At 40.4% G+C, this 19,350-nt stretch overlaps 1 protein-coding gene across 5 annotated transcripts in view; it reads right to left on the bottom strand.

The window, feature by feature from the left end:
- The window catches only part of LOC134354873 (inaD-like protein), a 332,069-nt gene that overhangs the window by 106,245 nt on the left and 206,474 nt on the right, over positions 1-19,350 (bottom strand). For all 5 annotated transcript variants that reach the window (XM_063064296.1, XM_063064298.1, XM_063064297.1 and 2 more), the window contains exon 30: positions 2,794-2,990. In XM_063064296.1, the coding sequence (XP_062920366.1) occupies positions 2,794-2,990 (197 nt within the window). The remainder of the gene's footprint in view (positions 1-2,793; positions 2,991-19,350) is intronic.

Below are 19,350 nucleotides of genomic sequence, written 5' to 3'. Positions count from 1 at the left end.
TATGAGCCCAAGGTCATCAAGCTACAGCTCCAGTTCCTTAACACATTCTGAGGAGCTGCAGCTCAATGCACCTGGTGCAGCTGTGGTTATCCGGGAGGCCAGAGGTCTCCAGAATCCCTGCATTCTGTGGGAATGAGGGAACTTATCAGTGTTACAGCAGATTACAGAATAGGATATAATGCAAGTAAGACTCTCATTAATTGCAAGCTTATAATGACCTTCAATAAATTTGTATTCATTTTTTCCAAAAACAAGGTCAATCAGATAAGACCATTGTCATTAACTAAAAAACAAATGGTAGACAAACATTTGATTATTCTCAGATGCTAGATCTCACAAAGGCCAATGGAAGTAGTCAGGTCAGCAAAATCCATATCCAATTACTCTGCCACCATTAAATGAGATCTGTTACACTGGGGACACATTTCACTGTAATTACTTTAGCGAGTCATAAATCTTGTCAAACCAGTTAAAATTTATATTTACTCAGATTGCAGACTACATATCAAAAGAGCATGTATTGCTAACTGTTCTGAGCTTAAAATTAGTTTTTAAATTAATATCCAAATATTGGATGAGGCCAACAAACAAGAAATTGATTTCAAAGGCTGAAGAGAGAGCAGCATATTGAATCTTAATCTTAAAAACAATATTTAGATCAATAAGTCTAGGTTCAACTATAACAGATGGAGAAGTTTATTGACATATTGGTTTATAGATCACACCAAATCTGTATTCTTAGAGTAGTTCCCAGTGAACGTCAATATCAATCAATCAATCAATCATGATTTAGCTTGAGTATGTAGTCACTGTTGGGGTATTTATAAATTGAATGGGCCTAAGCTGATATTTCCACATTAGAAATTGCTGAACAGATTTCACAGTTTATTTAGCTATTACCAAGGTAGAACCATTATGAACATTCATCAACAGTGTGCAATGAAAATCACAAAATTTAGACTCTCATAGGCATCACTGTTACACTTCTTTGTGATCTTTATTCTTTATTCCTACTCTATTTCTACATTTCTCCACACTTTCAATACTATCATCCCCAAAAACAAATCAATAAGCTTGAAGACCTTGGCCTCAATATCTCCTTGTGTAATTGGATCCACAATTTCCTCACTTGCAGACAGACCCCAGTCAGTTCAGATTGGTAACAACATCTCCCCATCTCCATCGGCAGAAAAGCACCACAAGGCTGTGTGCTTAGCCCCTGCTCCATTCACTTTATATTTATGACTGTGAGGCTAAGCACAGCTTCAATGGCATATTTAAGTTTGCTGACACCACTGTCACTGGCCAAATCAAAAGTGGTGATGAATCAGCATATAGGAGGAAGATTGAAAATCTGACTGAGTGGTGCCATAATAATAACCTCTCACTCAGTGTCAGCAAGACCAAGGAGCTGATTATTGATTACAGGAGGAAGAAACCGGAGGTCCATGAGCCAGTCCTTATCAGGGGATTACAGATGGAGAGGGTCAGTTAATTCCTCAGTGTTATTTCAGAGGATCTGTCCTGGGTCCAGCACATAAGTGCCTTTACAAAGAAAGCACGGCAGCGCCTCTACTTCCTTAGAAGTTTGAAAAGATTTGATAACTGATCGAAAACTTTGACAAACTTCTGTAAATGTGTGGTGGAGAGTATATTGACTGGCTGCATCACAGCCTGGTATGGAGACACCAATACCCTTGAATGGAAAATCCTACAGGAAGTAGTGGATACAGCTTAGTCCATCACGGATAAAGCCCTCCTCACCATTGAACATTTCTATATGGAGTGCTGTTGCAGAAAACCAGCATCTATTATCAAGGACCCCCACAATCCAGGCCATGCTCTCTTTTCACTGCTGCCTTCAAGAAGAAAGTACAGGTGCCTCAGGACCCACGCCACTAAATTCAAGCACAGTTGTTACCCCCCAACCATCAGGCTCTTGAACCAGAAGGGATAACTTCATTCAACTTCACTCACCTCATCACTGAACTGTTCACAAAACCAACTAACTCAATTTCAAGGACTCTTCATCACATGTTCTCAAATATTTATTGCTAATTTATTTATTATTAATATTTCTTTGTACTTGCAGAGTTTGTTGCCCTTTGCACTTTGGTTCTTTGCTGTCCTGTTGGGTGCAGCCTTTCATCGATTCTATTGTGTTTCCTGGATTTACTGTGTATGCCCATGAGGAAATGAATCTTAGGGTTGTACATGGTGGCACATTAGTAGTTTGATAATAAATTTACTTTTGAACTTTTGTGATCAACTGACAAAAGCATCATTGTCTAGTTCTTCAAGCAGCATGACTATGAAAGTTAGGTGCACAGTCTTCATTCTGAATAAATTCCTCAAATAATTTTTTTCGTTATCAAGCATTTTTTAGTTAAGGTCAAATATTAATTAAGTATAACTATTTATATCATTTATGAGAAAGGACTTCAAATTGAAACATTAACTGATGATGAGTATTGCTAAGATTTACAGTTTTTATTTCAGATTTCCAGGATTATCAGTGATGCTTATTGATGCTTAAAATTCAATTTTCTAAATAAATATAAACCTGATCATGAAGTGGTTAAGAAGAAAAATAAAGCAATAAGCTTTAATTTCATGTACTCAATAAAAGTAGGTGGTAGATGATGATTCTACTAAATCAGGGGTTCCCAACCTTTTTTAATGCCACAGACCAATACCATTAAGCAAGGGGTCCATGGACTGCAGGTTAGGAAACCCTGTACTAAATGTTGAAAGGGATGCACACAATCTAGGTTATCTAAGTTATTAACTTACTTCCAGAAGTTCATCTCCGACCTTTATTCTCCCGTCTTTCCCTGCAGCACCTTCAGGATTGATTCCTACTACAAAGATGCTCATCCGAGACCTATCCTTGTTGCCAGCAAGACTGAGTCCCAGACCATTCTTGTCTTTTTCAAGCTCAAAGATGTGTAGATCTCCTGGCAGGTCTCCATATTTTTGTCTTATCTTTTCTAAAGCAAAAAAAAAAGTAAATTAAGACATAAACAATATCTTAACAGCAAAGAATGAAGATAGAGAAGTGATGAGAAAATAGAGGAATGCTGTCAAGAAATGGGTGGGAGAATTGAATACAGCTAAAGTTAAAATATTAAAACACTGACTCTGCATTGCAGTATATAATTGTACTGTCCACAAAGTGCAAGGAAAATTCATGCCCCATGAGCCAACATTAGTTATCAGCACAGTAACAGAAATTCTTACAGAAGTGCTACTGAACGGCTCTTATTTACCAATAACTTGCTCAGCAGTCTTTAGATTGGGACTATCTGGAACCACCTGGCTTCAGACCATATGGTCTAAACACAGACCAAAGAGCTACATTTCAGATATGAAATGAGAATAAATGCTATAACTGCTAGTGACACATACTGGAGGAACTCAGCAGACCAGGCAGCATCTATAGAAAAAGGTATAGCCGACATTTCAGGCCAAACCCCTTCTATAGTTGCTGCCTGGCCTGCTTAGTTCCTCCAGCAGTTTGTGTGTGTTGCTTGGATTTCCAGCATCTTGTTTGCGATTGGATTACTACACTGCGAAGTCTCTTCCAGGGATACCTACCCTGAAGAATTTTAAATCTTCCCTTAGACGGGTGTTCAGTGAAACCCTCTCCCACTGCTCCCCCTCTGTGATTCCTGATGCTCTCCGACTCATCAACCACGTGCTTACACAGACCCATTACTACAGCCATGTATCCTTCCTGGGAACATGCCTTTGCCACCAGCTTGTACAACACAGTTTCCAGATGAGCCCTGCCGAAGGGTTTTGGCCTGTAAAGTTGACTGTAGTTTTTTCTATAGATGCTGCCTGGCCTGTTAAGTTCCTCCAGCATTTTGTGTGTGTTGCTTGGATTTCTGGCATCGGCAGATTTTCTCTTGTTAGTGACATCATTGCAGCTTTTGGTTGATTGTTGAATCAAGAAGTCCTGGTAAAACCCCACATAATGAATATTCCGTCTTGAATGACAGAAATCAGACCTTGCACAAAGGAAAATCATTGTGGTTGATACCTATCAATTGTGTCAGCCCAAGCGTTGCTTCTGCAGTTATTCTCAGACCTAATCATCTTCAGCTGCTTCCTTCATCAATTCAAAACTCAGTATGGTCACAGATTATTAGATAGTGATCAATACCTATTTCAGCTTCAGAGAGAAAAATAAGTAGCTTACGTCTGTATGAAACAAGGCGAGACAATATTCAACAAGACTGTCAGGTGATGAGTAGTATTTTAGTTACACAAGTGAAAGACAATGACCATCTCCCACAAAAGGTATTGTACCATACCATATTTTCTTTGATTTACTAGTGTTACCTTTCTTTTTGATCTGCACATAATAAGGCCCCAAATCCCTTCATTTTCTTAATGTTGCAACCTTAGCAGTCTTCACTGACAAGCCTGAACAATTTCCCAATGTGTTAGCTATTCACCAGTGTAAATATTCAAGTTATCATCTTAACACATATTTCTGTTAGACTAATTCAGCTCAATAAGCACTAATTTAACTCTAGAAAATTAAGCCTTGCAGAAAATTGAAAGGGATAATTGAGATTTGAATGAAATGCAATCAAGAAATAAGCTGCATGCTGTACGGTGCAGTAATCTGTATCTATAGTTTCTACCTAGAACCAAAACTTTAATTTTCTATTACACTTCTGCTTTGATCACGTATCTCATAAGAATTAGAATTCATAGTAGCTTGGATTGCTAGTCTGCAATATTGTTGATTTACATCATTAATTTGTTGATGGATGCTTATTATTAGAATAGTAAAATTGAATATATCTGGACAAGTTCAGGATTATTTGCAGCCATTCATTTACTCTCTTGAGTTTCTTGCATTTAATGTGATTGCCTACAAGAAAGTGAATCTCCAGGTTTTATATGGTGGCATGTATAAATTTACTTAAGAACTTTGAACTTGAACATTAGAAAATGCTCTTACAATATTCCGCATTCAGCAAAATTCACTTAACGAATTGGTGCATCCGATATGAAGAAACTCTGTGCCGAATCTAAATAGCTGCCATATTCAATCTGACTGGAAGATCTCATCATTGTGCTTGTACAGTTACTAAAGGAAACCTATGTTCTCAACAAAGAGCAGTTATTTCAAGTAACGAGTCATTGCAGTATTTAATATTTAGATAGCATCTACAGTTCTGGAGGAACAGCACTCCATCTTCTGAATAGGCATGTTGCCACTCTCGGAACTTGACAACAAGTTCAGGTAACCAGCCTATATCATGCAAGGTCGTTCACCTATATCAAACCAGGTTAAGGATATAAGTGGATGACTTTGTACCAGAGCTGGTGAGTTCTGATGCAAGGTCATCCACCTGTATCATTAACCCGGTTTTCTTTCTCCAGAGATGACACCTGATTTATTGAGTATTTCAAGTCCTTTATTTTAAATTTCCAGCAACTGGTGTATTCTGCATTACACTATTGCAGCACATTTTCCCCTCTTTATTTCCCTCATTCATCGCCCCAGTTTATACTCTTTCAGTCAGATCAGATGTGGTTCACAAACACTCATTACTCTTCCTTAGATGGCATCAAGTTCAAGTTCAAGTTTACCGTCATTCAACTCTATATATGCATACAGCTAAACAAAACATCATTCCCCTCGGCCTGAACACTGTACATATTTCAAGAGGTCTAGAATATAAGAACAAGGATGTGATGCTGAGGCTTTATAAGGCACTGATAAGGCTTCACCTAACAGTTTTGGGCTCCTCATCTTAGAAAAGATATTCTGACATTGGAGAGAGTTCAGAGGAGGTTCACAAGGATGATTCCAGGAATGAAAGGGTTATCATACGAGGAATGTTTGATGACTCTGGGTCTGTACTAGCTGGGATTCAGAAGGATGAGGGGGGATCTCATTGAAACCTTTCGAATATTGAAAGGCCTAGACAGAGTAGATATGGAAAGGATATTTCCCATGGTGGGAGAGTCTAAGACAAGAGGGCACAGCCTCAGGATAGAGGGGCGCCTTTTCAAAAGAGAGATGCGGAGAAATTTCTCTAGCAAAACGGTGGTGAATTTGTTGCCACATGCAGTTGTGCAGGTCAGGTCGTTGAGCGTATTTAAGGCAGAGATTGATAGGTTCTTGATTGGACATGGCATCAAAGGTTACAGGGAGAAGGCCGAAAATTGGGGTTGAGGAGGAGATAGCAAAAAACATGATCAGCCATGATTGAATGGCGGAGCAGACTTGATTGTCCAGATGGCCTAATTCTGCTCCCATGTCTTATGGTTTGTATAGTCACACACAGCAAAACAGATAAGATCCAGCGTATACCGTCACAAAATAATATTTGTACAAACCCCTGAGAGGCATGGCCTGAAGATTGACAAGCTAACATAAAGTGCAAGGTGCCCATTTATGTAAAACACTACAATGTAATATTACTGGCACTATTATAATTAAACAATCAGTAGTATGAGTATGTGAAGCAGCAGCAATAAAACATGAAAAAGAAACTAGTGAAGGATGTGAGTACATCTCTGATTTGGGGAGTTGGGTGGTGGGGGTGTGGGGGGCAGCAGAGCACAGACAGGGTGTACATGTGAGCTGGGGGCAGCAGGACACAGACAGGGTGTACATGTGTGGGGGGCAGCAGGGCACAGACAGGGTGTACATGTGAGCTGGGGGCAGCAGGACACAGACAGGGTGTACATGTGAGCTGGGGGCAGCAGGACACAGACGGTGTACATGTGAGCTGGGGGCAGCAGGACACAGACAGGGTGTACATGTGTGGGGGGCAGCAGGGCACAGACAGGGTGTACATGTGAGCTGGGGGCAGCAGGACACAGACAGGGTGTACATGTGTGGGGGGCAGCAGGGCACAGACAAGGTGTACATATGAGCTGGGGGCAGAAGGACACTCAGACAGGGTGTACATGTGAGCTGGGGGCAGCAGGGCACTCAGACAGGGTGTACATGTGAACTGGGTCCACCAGGACACTCAGACAGTGTGTATATGTAAACTGGGGGCAGCAGGGCACAGTCAGGGTGTACATGTGTGGGGGGCAGCAGGGCACAGACAGGGTGTACATGTGAGCTGGGGGCAGCAGGACACAGACAGGGTGTACATGTGAGCTGGGGGCAACAGGGCACAGACAGGGTGTACATATGAGCTGGGGGCAGCAGGGTGTTAAACAGCCTGGAGGAAGAAATTGTTACCCAGCCTTACAATTCTGGTTCTTGTGCTGTGATACCTTCTGCCTGACAGCAGGAGATCAAGGAGGTTGAGGGAAGGATGGAAGAGTCTTTGACAATACTGGAGGCACTGCATGTGCAATGATTCTGATAAATGTCCTAAATTGGGGGGGGGGGGAGGGGAGAGAGAGAGACCTTGATGATATTTTCAGCAGTCCTCACAATGTGATGCAATACAATTCCCATACCAGATGGTGATGCAGCAGGTCTGGACACTTTTGATGGTACTCTGGTAGAATGTGGTGAGAGTTGGATGGGGGGGTGGGAACGCTCTCTTCAGGAAGTGGAGAGACTGCTCTGCTCTCTTGGCTAAAAAGGTGGCGTTGAGAGACCAGCCCGGATCACCTGTAATGGTCACATCAAGAAACTTGGTTCTCCTGACTCTGTGGAGAAGCCATTGATGTCCAGTAGGGAGTGTCTGCCTGCGCCTTCCTGAAGTCAATGGTGATCTCCTTAGTGTTGTTCACGTTGAGAGTCAGTGCTTTGTATTTACACGAGCTGCTCTACCTCCTCTCTGTACGCTGTTTCATCATTGTTGCTGATAAGACCAAGCACCGCTGTGTCATCAGCAAATGCAATGATGTGGTTAGAACTGGATTTGGCAGTGAACGGTACTTGTGCCACCTGGGTAGGCACATATGTTCCCTTTGTTCTCTCCATCCAGCCCTCAGTAATCCCTCGCATTACTCCATGCTCTCTGCAATTTCAAACACATTTGTTGTCTTACTTTTTCAGCTCTAAAGAAAGAACTGTTTCTCCTAAGTACTACTGGACCAACTAAGAAACTCTGCAATTTCTTGTTTTTTAAATTTTAGATTGTAATCACCTGAGTTTTTTTATGCTTTTTAATCCACTGTACTGGCTTACTTTACTGCATAATATGGAGCCATACAAAATGTTTTAGAGCCAATAATCCGAGTTTAAAGAACCACTCTTCAGTCCGATTAAGAGAGTGGGCTTTAATTACTTTGGAATCTGAAGCAATCACTCTCCTTTTCCCAGCAGTTGCCCACACAACACCAGCCCTTTCACCGCTTCTCATTGCACTATCCAGTGACCCAAACAGGCAACCCAATGAAGCACCAGTTCACTTGTATTTCTTCAAATTTAGTGTATTGCATTACGTGCTTAAAATATTGTCCTCAACTTTGGAGAACCCAGCTGAGGATTGAGTGAACGCTTTGCAGAATACCTCTGTTCAGCCTTTAAGTATGATTCTGAATTTCCAGTCACGTTACATTAATTCACTGCTGCACTTTGGAAACCCAATGTAAGGTTGAGGAATAACATCTACCTCCAGTCTAGGCTGCTCCAACACTGATCTCAACAATCACCCTCCCCCCCACCCCACCCCTCCACAAATGCTGCTACATATCTCAGCCTCAGGATGCTGCACTGTTTCTTACATAATGGTTACCTCGACAACTATGATCTGCACCCTAATGGACATTCACTCTACCCTATCCCCCACCACTGCACCTTGAACCATACTTGCTTTCTCACTTTTCCATTCCCAACAAAGGATATTTATCAGAAATGTTGACCCACACTATGGATGCTGTTTGACCTTCTGAGAACTTCCAGTATTCTATTTGGAGGAGTGCATAATTATAGGTTAATTATTTGAAGTAGAATATTACCCAACTACAACAATGAATTAATGTTCAGAAAATAAGAATTCAAATGTCACATGATTTGGGAAATTCAGAAAACTACAGGATTCAGTCTTGCCCATTAGTGAAATAAATCTTTTGTCTAAATGGTTTATTTGCAACTCCAGATACACAGGCCTAGAAATTTAGTGCACTGTGCTGCAAGATTTCCATCAATAATGCCGATCCAACAAACCATAGTATTCCCAGTTCAAGGCATCAGATACGACTGACACAAGAGATTCCACAGATGCTAGAATTCTGGAGTAATGCACACAAAATGCTGGAGGGACACAGCAAAGAACGTGACAGCACAGTACAGTCCCTTCAGCCCATGATGTCACAGCCTTTTAACTGACTCTTAAGATTAAACTAACCCTTCCCTCCTACATAGCCTGCTATTTTCTATCATCCATGTACCTACTAAGAGTTTCTTAAAGCAGCTTAGGCAACATATGTGGAGAGAAATAAATTGTCGACGGTTTGGGCTAAGATCCATCATCAGCACTGGAAAGAAATGGGCTTAGAAGCTAGAATAAGAAGATAGGGGAAGGGAAGGTGTGCAAGTTGGCAGGTGATGGGTGAGACTAGGTGAGGTGAAAGGTGGGTGGCTGGAGAGGCAGAAGTGATGTGAGAAGCTGGGAGGGGATAGTTAGAAGGGGTAAAGGTCTATGCTACCCAACCTGACGGCATCAAAATAAATTTCTCTAACTTTTGGTAACTACTCCTCTCTATTCTCCCGTGTCCTTCTTGCTTTCCCTTATTCCTCTGGCCCCTTCACTTCAATCTCTTTCCCCTCCCCCCCACCTTAATGATCTGTTCCATTACCCACACCTTCCTCCCTCTGGTTCTCCACCTCCTTCTCCCTTTATTCCATGGTCTATTGCCCTTTCTTATCAAATTCCATCTTGTTTAGCCATTTGCCTCTTCCATCTATCATCTCTCAGTTTCTCACATTATTACCACTTCCCTCCCAATTTTCAACCTCTCTCCCTTATCTGGACTGACCTATCATCCACCAGCTCATTCTCCTCCCCTAACACCACCTTTTTATTTTGGCTCCTGCCCTCTTTCTTTCCAGGCCTATGAAGGGGCTCAGTCCAAGACACTGATTGTTAATTTCCTTCCATTGATCCTGCTTGATCTGCTCAGTTCCTCCAGCATGTTGTTCATGTTGTTCTAACTTATCTTACAAGGCCATCTGAATCTACTTTAGGTCTTCTAGGTCTATACATAAGCAGCAACTTAACAAGTGGTTTCACGCCACGACTCTCAGGATTGACCAGACTTTGCCACTTACCTCAGAAGCCTGATAAGAAGGCCCCTCTGCAGGTGACACTAAAACGGTGTATTTTCAAGTTCCACACCCCCAACACCTTTCAGTATACTAATAGATACCGTCCAGAACACTGAGAACAAAATCGATGAACTAAGAACAAGACTGGCCTGCCATAGAGAACTGAGGGACTGCTGTGACTTCTGTCTCACCAAAACATGGCTTACATCTGTAGTGCTTTCAACATTTCAGTAATATTTGAGTAATATTATAAATACTGTATATTGTTTAAGCATTCTTTGTTTACATAATGCATAATTGGTTAAATGTAAGAAGTACGTAAATGGCATCCGTTGTTACACCACCATATTATATGTGAGCACCTTACTGAAAGAAAAACTAAATAGGCAAGTTTCCTGACTTGTGTTTTTCTTTTGTTTGGCTTCTGGAGTTATAAAACATGACAGTGGCGACGGGGAAGTATTAAAAAGAATCCGAGATGACTACCTACTTGTTGAAGCGCAGAATATTTTTCCTCAGACAGAGACTCAACTTATCTGAACGTGGGTTCATAAACATTGATTACCAGGTGATGATAATAATCAATAATAAACAGAAAGCAGTAATGGCAAGCTACATTGGAAAGATAGATACACTTGATTGCACAACAGAAAACTGGATGATGTATACTGAAAGATTTGAGCAGTAATTTGAAGCAAATGAAATAGCCAATGAAAAACAAATGCCAGTTTTGTTGAGTGCAAAGGGTGGAAAAACATACAGTTGCTTCAAAGCTGTGCTCCAACCAAACCAGCCAAAATGAACTTTGCTGATTTTGTGAAAGTAATTAAGAAACATTTAGAACTGTTGTTGACTGCAGAATGCTTTGGGTTTCATAAGCGAAATGAAAAGGAAGGGGACTCCACTTCAGCTTACGTGGCTGAATGAAGAAGTTGTCCAAGCATTGCCATTAAAAACAGTGATGGCTTAAAGATGCACTGAGGGGTTGTTTAGTTGTGTAATTTTGCAAGAATGCATTCAAAACTGCTCCTCACTGAAGCACAACTCACATTTAAAAGAGCAGTTGTAATCATTGAATTAATGGAAACAGCAGCCAGAGACACAACTGAGTTGCAGTCAGGAATGAAAGATATGTAAGGGGTTTCTTCTTTTATGTTACTGCTAAGGCTAATAAAATGGCTCGTTATGTTAAAATAAAATGGCTTCTCTGTACTGTTAACTGCTGAGACAGTGATTCTCTATGGCAGCTTGTTTTGGGTTATAACTACTGATAACGAGAATTGTATTCATTTGCTAACCAATTGGGATAGATATTATTCTTCCTTGTGTGTCTGTAAGCTATTGTTTTCGCAGGCTTTGGGCAGAAGGTGGATGGGGACAGAGAGAGGAGACACGATGCTGTAAGCTGGGCGACGGATCGGACCCCGAGCGGGAGTCCGAGGCCCTGGATCTTCGGTGAGGAGAGGAGACACGGACAGACTCGAGTAGAGTGTTTGGTCGATCACCGAGGGTGGTCCCATTCGTGGGTCGGCGGAATTCGGAGGACATCGACTGAAGGAAGGGGGACCCGGTTCTGTAAGAGCTCCAACAATGTGTGCACAAACTGGTTAATAATAATGGCACCTTTTTCTTTTTTTATAAAACAGTTAAACAGTTCTGATTTTGTTCCTTTACTATCGTCATAGTCAAAGTAAGAGTTATAAAGTGTAATCATTTAATCGTATGTGATGTACTGTCTGTTATTTGGCATGGTGGGGTATATTACACAGCATCTACACAAACTTGATTAGCTAGTTTGGTGGGGCTGAAGGCTGCTCCCCCTAGACGAAAGCGAGCTGAGCGAACCTGAGGCTTACCGGGGGCTACAGAGAGAATGAACAAAATTGTACCGACTGAACAGAAACGTGCCTGGCTGAGCAAATTGTGTTACCATAATGGCAGCGGCTCACATAAACCAGACCAAAGGTGAAACTTGCAGAGAACGTAACGAAGTAGGACATATACAAAGAACATGTCAAGCAGACAAAAATAAATGGACTGCACAGGGAAGAGACAAAGCTAAAGACTAGAGTTGCAGTTTCAAAAAGAGCACTAATCTGCATGTTGTTGATGAAAAATCTAATACAGGTTTCCCCCGCCATCCGAAGGTAGAGCGTTCCTATGAAACGGTTCCTAAGCCGAAATATCATAAAGCGAAGAAGCAGTTACTATTTATTTATATGGGAAAATTTTTTGAGCATTCGCAGACCCAAAAATAACTTACCAAATCATGCCAAATAACACATAAAACCTAAAATAACAGTAACATATAGTAAAAGCAGGAATGATATGATAAATACACAGCCTATATAAAGTGGAAATACTTCTCTACAACGATTGCCTGCACAGATCTCCATAACGAAAATCTCACGCGCTGTTGGCATAAACGCGCTCTCCAGTAAACTTTAAACTATGAAGCTGCCAAATCATACCAAATAACACGTAAAAATACACAGCCTATATAAAGTAGAAATAATGTATGTACAGTGTAGTATCACTTACCGGAATTGGGAAAACAGCGCCGAGCACACTGATGATGGTGTGTTAGACTGAGTCATCGCAGGCTGGGTGGTGCAGTAGCCCCCACCCTCTGGGCCGCCGACCCGATACATTGCTGTGAAGAACGCAGCAGTAGCCGGGAGGCACACAGCACATCGTTAAGAAAAAAGCCGAAATAAACATGCTAATTAATTAGGTGCTGCTCAGCACATAAATGTCGGCGCAGATCAGAGGCAATTGCCGATTGCAGCGCCTCTGATCTGGGTCAACAATTACGTGCTAGGTGGCACCTAATTAATTAGCATGTTTATTTCAGCTTTTTTCTTAAATATGTGCTGTGTGCCTCCTGGCTACTGCTGCATTCTCCGCGAATCGGTACAGTATCTGTCCGGGGCCTGGGTGTTGGGGTGGTGGGACACGGGGGTGTCATCTCATCGTCGATCAGGGCAGGCAGCTCATCTTCTCCTAAGACTGCCCGCCTCGATGTCGAAGGTCGAGGTTCGTCGTCTGCTGTGGCTGATGTGGAAGGCTTGCTTGACTGCTGAGCCTCGCACATTTTTCTATCATACAGTTGTTTGTAAGCACTCAAACCATCCTGCAAATATCCCCTAAGCCTACGTACCCTTTCAAAGTGAAAGTCGTACTTTATCATTGCAGCGAAAATCTCATGCAGTTGCTTCACTTTCTGCATTCGGTTTCGATTGTTATCCTTTCCTCTTCCAATTGCATCAGCTCTTCATCTATCAGTTCTTGGTCATGGGATGCCAAAACCTCTTCAACATCATCTTCATCAATTTCCACAAGCTAAACTCACTTTGTCCTTGCTTCATTCACCACGATCAAAATGCTTAATTATGTCTAGTTTTACGCTAAGTGTAACACCCTTACTCTTTCAGGCTTTTCCGACACCTTAGAACTCACCTTGCTAACGGCTGTTCAATGCAACGTGTTTAAGCAATGCCGTTCTGAATCTGGGGCAGAGCGGTTGCTCGGGGCGCGCGCTGCCTTTTATCGCGCGCTGATTTTTTCGCGTGCTGATTTTTTATCACGCGCTGCCTTTCTTCGTAACAGTGAAAACACCTTCTGAAAGCGAAAGCAACACACATCAAAGTTGCTGGTGAACGCAGCAGGCCAGGCAGCATCTCTAGGAATAAGTACAATTGACATTTCGGGCCGACACCATTCGTCAGGACCAGACCAAAGGTGTACTGACAAAGGGTCTCGGCCCGAAACGTCGACTGTACCTCTTCCTAGAGATGCTGCCTGGCCTGCTGTGTTCACCAGCAACTTTGATGTGTGTTACTTGAATTTCCAGCATCTGCAGATTTCCTCGTGTCTCACCATAAACACTTACCAAGATATTTATTACTACAATAAGCTGACTTTTGGAGCAACAACTGCACCTGCACTCTGGTAAAAGTTATGGACCAGTTGCTACAAGCCTACCCAGGCACTCAGTATTGCTTGGATGATATAATTGTTACGGGTGAGGATGACAAAGAACATCTCCAAAATCTCAAGGCAGTGTTTAAAAAGTCCGCCATGGATTTTTGATCTCACTATCTGACTCATAATGACCTTGAACCTTATTGTCTAACTGTAATGCACTTTCTCCGTAACTGTATTGCTTTATTCTGAAATCTGTTACTGTTTCACCTTCTACTACAATACCTCAATGCACCGTTGTAATGAATTGATTTGTATTTGTACACAAGACAAATTTTCCATTGTACATCAGACATGTGACAATAATGAACTAATTTACCAATTTGTGTTGGGCACGTGGCCAAGTGGTTAAGGCGTTTGTCTAGTGATTTGAAGGTCACCAGTTCGAGCCTCAGCTGTGGCAGCGTGTTTGTGTCCTTGAGCAAGGCACTTAATCACACATTGCTCTAGTCTGTGCGAGGAGTGGTGCCCCACACAGACTTCCAACCTGCGCCTTGTGAGGCATGAAAAGCGGGCCTCTCATGGTCTGAGCTGACGTTCCCTTCCTCCCTTACCAATATGGGTTATTGTCATTAACTGGTATAGAGAGCAAGGATTAACTGGTATGGAGAGCAAGGATGTTATAGCTGAGCTCTATAAAATATTACGTAAGCTGCAGCTGGAATGTTGTGTGCAGTCAAGACACTGTAGGAAGGATATGAATGCAGTGATGAGGTTTACAGAGATTTCCCCTCATGTTGCCTGGGATGGATGGTTCCAGCTAAGAGGAGAGATTGGATAGGTTGGGTGTTGTTTTCCTTTGAACAGAGAAGATTTAGGATGGGGAGTTGTGAGGGGGGGGCGGAGTGGGTTCTGATTGAGGTGCAAAATCAAGGGGCATAGATAATATAGCCAGTGAAAATGTTTTTTTATTACATGGGTTTAAGGATTGGGGATTTAGAGGGGAACTGGGGGGAAAAAATCTTCCAGAGGCTGATTGAGCTGAGGAATATAATGCCTGGGGGGTAGTCAAGGCGGGGATTCTTACAGCATTTAGCAAGTATTTAGATGTGTATTTGGAATACCTTGGGCAAGAAGACCATAGGCCTAGTGATAGAAAATAGGATTAGTCTCCGTAAGTACTTGGTGGCCAATGTAATGATTCTGCATCTCTACAGCTCTATTAAATTGATAGGTTAAGGGAGAACAGGTCTATTTTTTCCAAAATAATCTGTAGGTTTAAAATTATATTTCTTAGTACAGCTGCTAAGAATATGATCAAAACTGTATTTTCCACAACCATCTAAACATGCCAAGAAAATCAAAATAACAGAGGTTGGAAATTAGAAAAAAAAACAAAAACAAATTGTAGTACTTTGAATTCAACCAAATTCACAGGCTAAATTTTTGTAGAAAGCCATCAGTGTTTTAAAACAGAAGTTTTGCCAGTATTTTATTGCTAATGTACAAGCAGACCTGTGCACACCTGTCTATACATTGATACAGATCGACATTTTCTAGTTAATGAGCAAAGGCAAATGAAGGAATTAATGTCTTCCGGACCAGCTCTCAGCTGAAACCAATTTCAAATCAGTAATTAATAAATAAATATTAAAATGCTTTTAGAAACAATAGAGAAGTATTCATATCACATTTTGTCTGTATTAATTTAAAATGGACATCATACATTTTTATTTGCTGCAGTCACTGAATTGAATAATAGCCTAGGCTTGTCTAATTGATAGAGGCCCTGGATGACAGATAACCAATCTTGTAGTAATCATTTTCTGTCAGCTTTCACCCACATACAGTGACCTGCTGACCTTACAGAGGTACAAGCCTCTGAAAATAAATTAAAGTGTCATATAGCCTGGATTTAACTCTGTCTGAAAGTGGTAACTTCAGAAAACATTTAATTATTTCAGGCATAACAACAGCACATTGAAACATAGCTGTTTGATACGGAGAATGCAATAATATGCCAAAGGTCTCATCCACTGTTATGGGTGTCATTCTATTATGAGAAAAAGAGGTTGTGAAAGACACTGTTACTAATAGTCACATCTTGGTTATCCAAGGTAGAGTTCTCTTGCTATTTTTCCTCAAATCATCAGTAGTAAATGATTATGCACAGCTTGCAGCAGATGTCATACTATGCTTTTGGAAAAGTGAAGACCACAGGTTGCTAAGCAACAAAGTAATCCCTCAGGATGAAAAGAACTGATTAAAGTGATGGCAGAACTGCTGTCTTTCAGTCACAGTGATACATTTTGAAATAGGTGGATCACCAATACTTTAAACTATTAGTGCTGTAGTACAAAACCTTGAATCATACTCAGAGCTTCAGTATGTAATCATAACTAACAATTTTTTCTTTTTTAACCAATTAAGTTATTAATAACTGTAACTGAAATGTGACAAATAAAACTGAAAAACTCCTGCATTAACTATAAATTAGAAATTAATTTAAAAATACAATTTGCTGGTGGGACAGCATTAATGAAATCTGCACTTTTCTCCAGGTCTTCACCTCTTTTGTATCAACCAAAGCAACTTCACTTTAAAAGATAAAAATTCTTCAGATCTTTAAAATGCTCATGTTAGATATATATCCATTATGGAAGGGTTTCAAATTAAAAATTGCATCAAGTAAATTCTTATCTGGACTTCTAGGAAATATGTGTACTTGAGAATGCAAAAAGTCTCTAATTTGTAAATATGGAAAGAAGTGGATTTTGGGTAGGTTATACTTAGCTGACAATTGTTCAAATGAAGAGAGACTATCTCCAACAAACAAATCCTGAAAACATTTAATACCCAATCTATTCCACTCTTTAAAAACTACATCAGTCATAGAAGGTTTAAAACAATAGTTAGAAAAAATGGGATTTGAAAGTGAAAAACTCAATAAACCAAAATATTTTCTAAATCATACCCAAATCCTCAAGGAGTGTTTAACTACAAAATTATCAGTTAAATTATTTAAAGATAAAGGAACTGAGGATCCGAGAAGAGAAATGATAGAAATTTTATTAACAGAATTAGCTTCTAAAGAAATCCAGACCGGACAGTTCTCGCGATTAATATAATATAACCAAAACGTAAGATTCCGTATATTGACTGCCCAGTAATAAAACCTAAAATTGAGTAAAGCTAAACCTCAATTCTTTTTAGCTTTTTGAAGATGAACTTTATTTAATCGAGAAATTTTATTTTTCCATATATACGAAGATGTAATAGAATCCAGAGAATCAAAAAAGGATTTAGGAATAAAAACAGGTACGGCCTGAAATAAATACAGGTGCACAATCCCTTATCCAAAATCCAGGGGGCCAGTTGCATTTCGGAATTCAGAATTTTTTGGATTCAGATCCGCCCCCCACCCCACCCCCGTACCAAAAAACACGTATGTTCAAGTCCCTTATTTAACCAATCTCAGCGCGGTGGATTTTAGGACCCAGCTGCGCACATCCTCCCATATACTTTAAATAATCTCTAGATTACTTATAATACTTAATACAATGTAAATGCTATGTAAATAATTGTTAAGGGAATAATGACAAGAAGAAATTTTATTTCCAACAAAAACATTCAATTTTTTTTTTGCGTGTTGCACCAGACAGTCAGCCAATCTTGTCTGGCGCGTGGTGTCAGGATTGGTCTCCTTTCAGATTAACCGGGTCACGATATGAACGATCCTGACTTGACACTTTTTTTTTATGAGGCTGAGTGACTAGCTCGACGTTCAACCCGGCACGGATGGAAAGTGTGCTCGGGGGATGGCCCGACTTGGATTCAAACATGGGAGCCTTCTCTCCGGAGTCCGGCACTGTTGCCATTGCACCACCAGCTGGCCAAAAAAGATTTTAAGCTTGGTATTCCCTGAGCTCAATGGTTTGGGAGATACATTTACACATATGTATATAACACTTTTAACTTTTGATTATTTTGCTTAAGTTGTTATATTATAAATAGATACTAATAAAGATAGTGCTTATAACATCAAAAAAATCAATAAAACATAAAAATATACAGCTTCAAACGAACCGAAACAAACCCATGGTAAATGACCTATTGGAATAAATGTAGAACGTCACTGTCACTATCAAACTTCAGTAACTTGTCCTTCTGTTTATTTAAATCATATACAGTGGTAGTTCCGACACTATTTTCTTCAGTAAGACGCCGCACAGGCACACCACGATCAAACTTCTGCAATAATTCCACTTTCTGCGTTATTGATAGAGAAGATTCCTTCTCTTTTTCTCATTGTTAGCCATAGGGGTATCTGCAGCTCTTTTTGACATTTTCACAGTGAAATTAAACACAAAGTCAACAGTGAACACAAAATATCAGCGAACAGCAAATGCACGTGTAACCAGTATGAGCACTGAGCCACAACTGACGTCTTGCGGCCTCTGCTAGTGCTGCCACTGTCACACCTGAGTGGCGTCAGCTATTGGCGAAAAAAACTTCGGTTTTCGGAGCTTTTTGGATTTCAGAATTTCGGATAAAGGAATGTGCACCTGTATAAAAATTTAGGCAAATATTCATTTTAATAGAATTAATTCAGCCAATCAACGATAAAGAGAGGGGTGACCAATTTGATAGTGCCTTCTTAACATAATTCAGAAGTGTAAAAAAATTTCCTTTAAAAAGGAATCTATAATTCCGAGTAATTGTTATGCCCAAATAAGTAAATTGATTTCTTATAATTTTAAAAGGGAGGTTAATGTTAACTAATACCAAATTATTCAAAGGAAAAAGTTCACTCTTATGAAAGCTAAGTTTATATCCTGAAAACTGACTAAAGCAGGGAAGTAAAGAAAGTATGGAAGGTAAACAAGACTCCACATTAGAAATGTAGAGCAAAAGGTCATCAGCATAAAGCAACACTTTGTGAGTAATGCCCCTCCTTAAAATACCAGTGACATCATTAGATTCCCGGAAAGCAATAGCTAAAGTATTCCTTTAGACAAAATTAAAAATCTCTAGGAACAAGATTTACAGATTCCAATTTCTGAGGATACTTGGAAAGAAATTTTTAAATTGGTTCATACCTCATCGTTATGTGCCCATCATTCCCTTCTTCAATTTAAAGTGGTTCATAGGGCCCACATGACTAAAGATAAGCGCTCTCGTTTTTATTCGGATATATCTCCCTATTGTGATAGATG

The sequence above is a fragment of the Mobula hypostoma genome, chromosome 12 (assembly GCF_963921235.1).
Source record: "Mobula hypostoma chromosome 12, sMobHyp1.1, whole genome shotgun sequence".
Taxonomy (NCBI): Eukaryota; Metazoa; Chordata; class Chondrichthyes; order Myliobatiformes; family Myliobatidae; genus Mobula; species Mobula hypostoma.
Note: the sequence above shows the minus strand (reverse complement) of the source record. Positions and strands in the feature narration are given on the sequence as shown.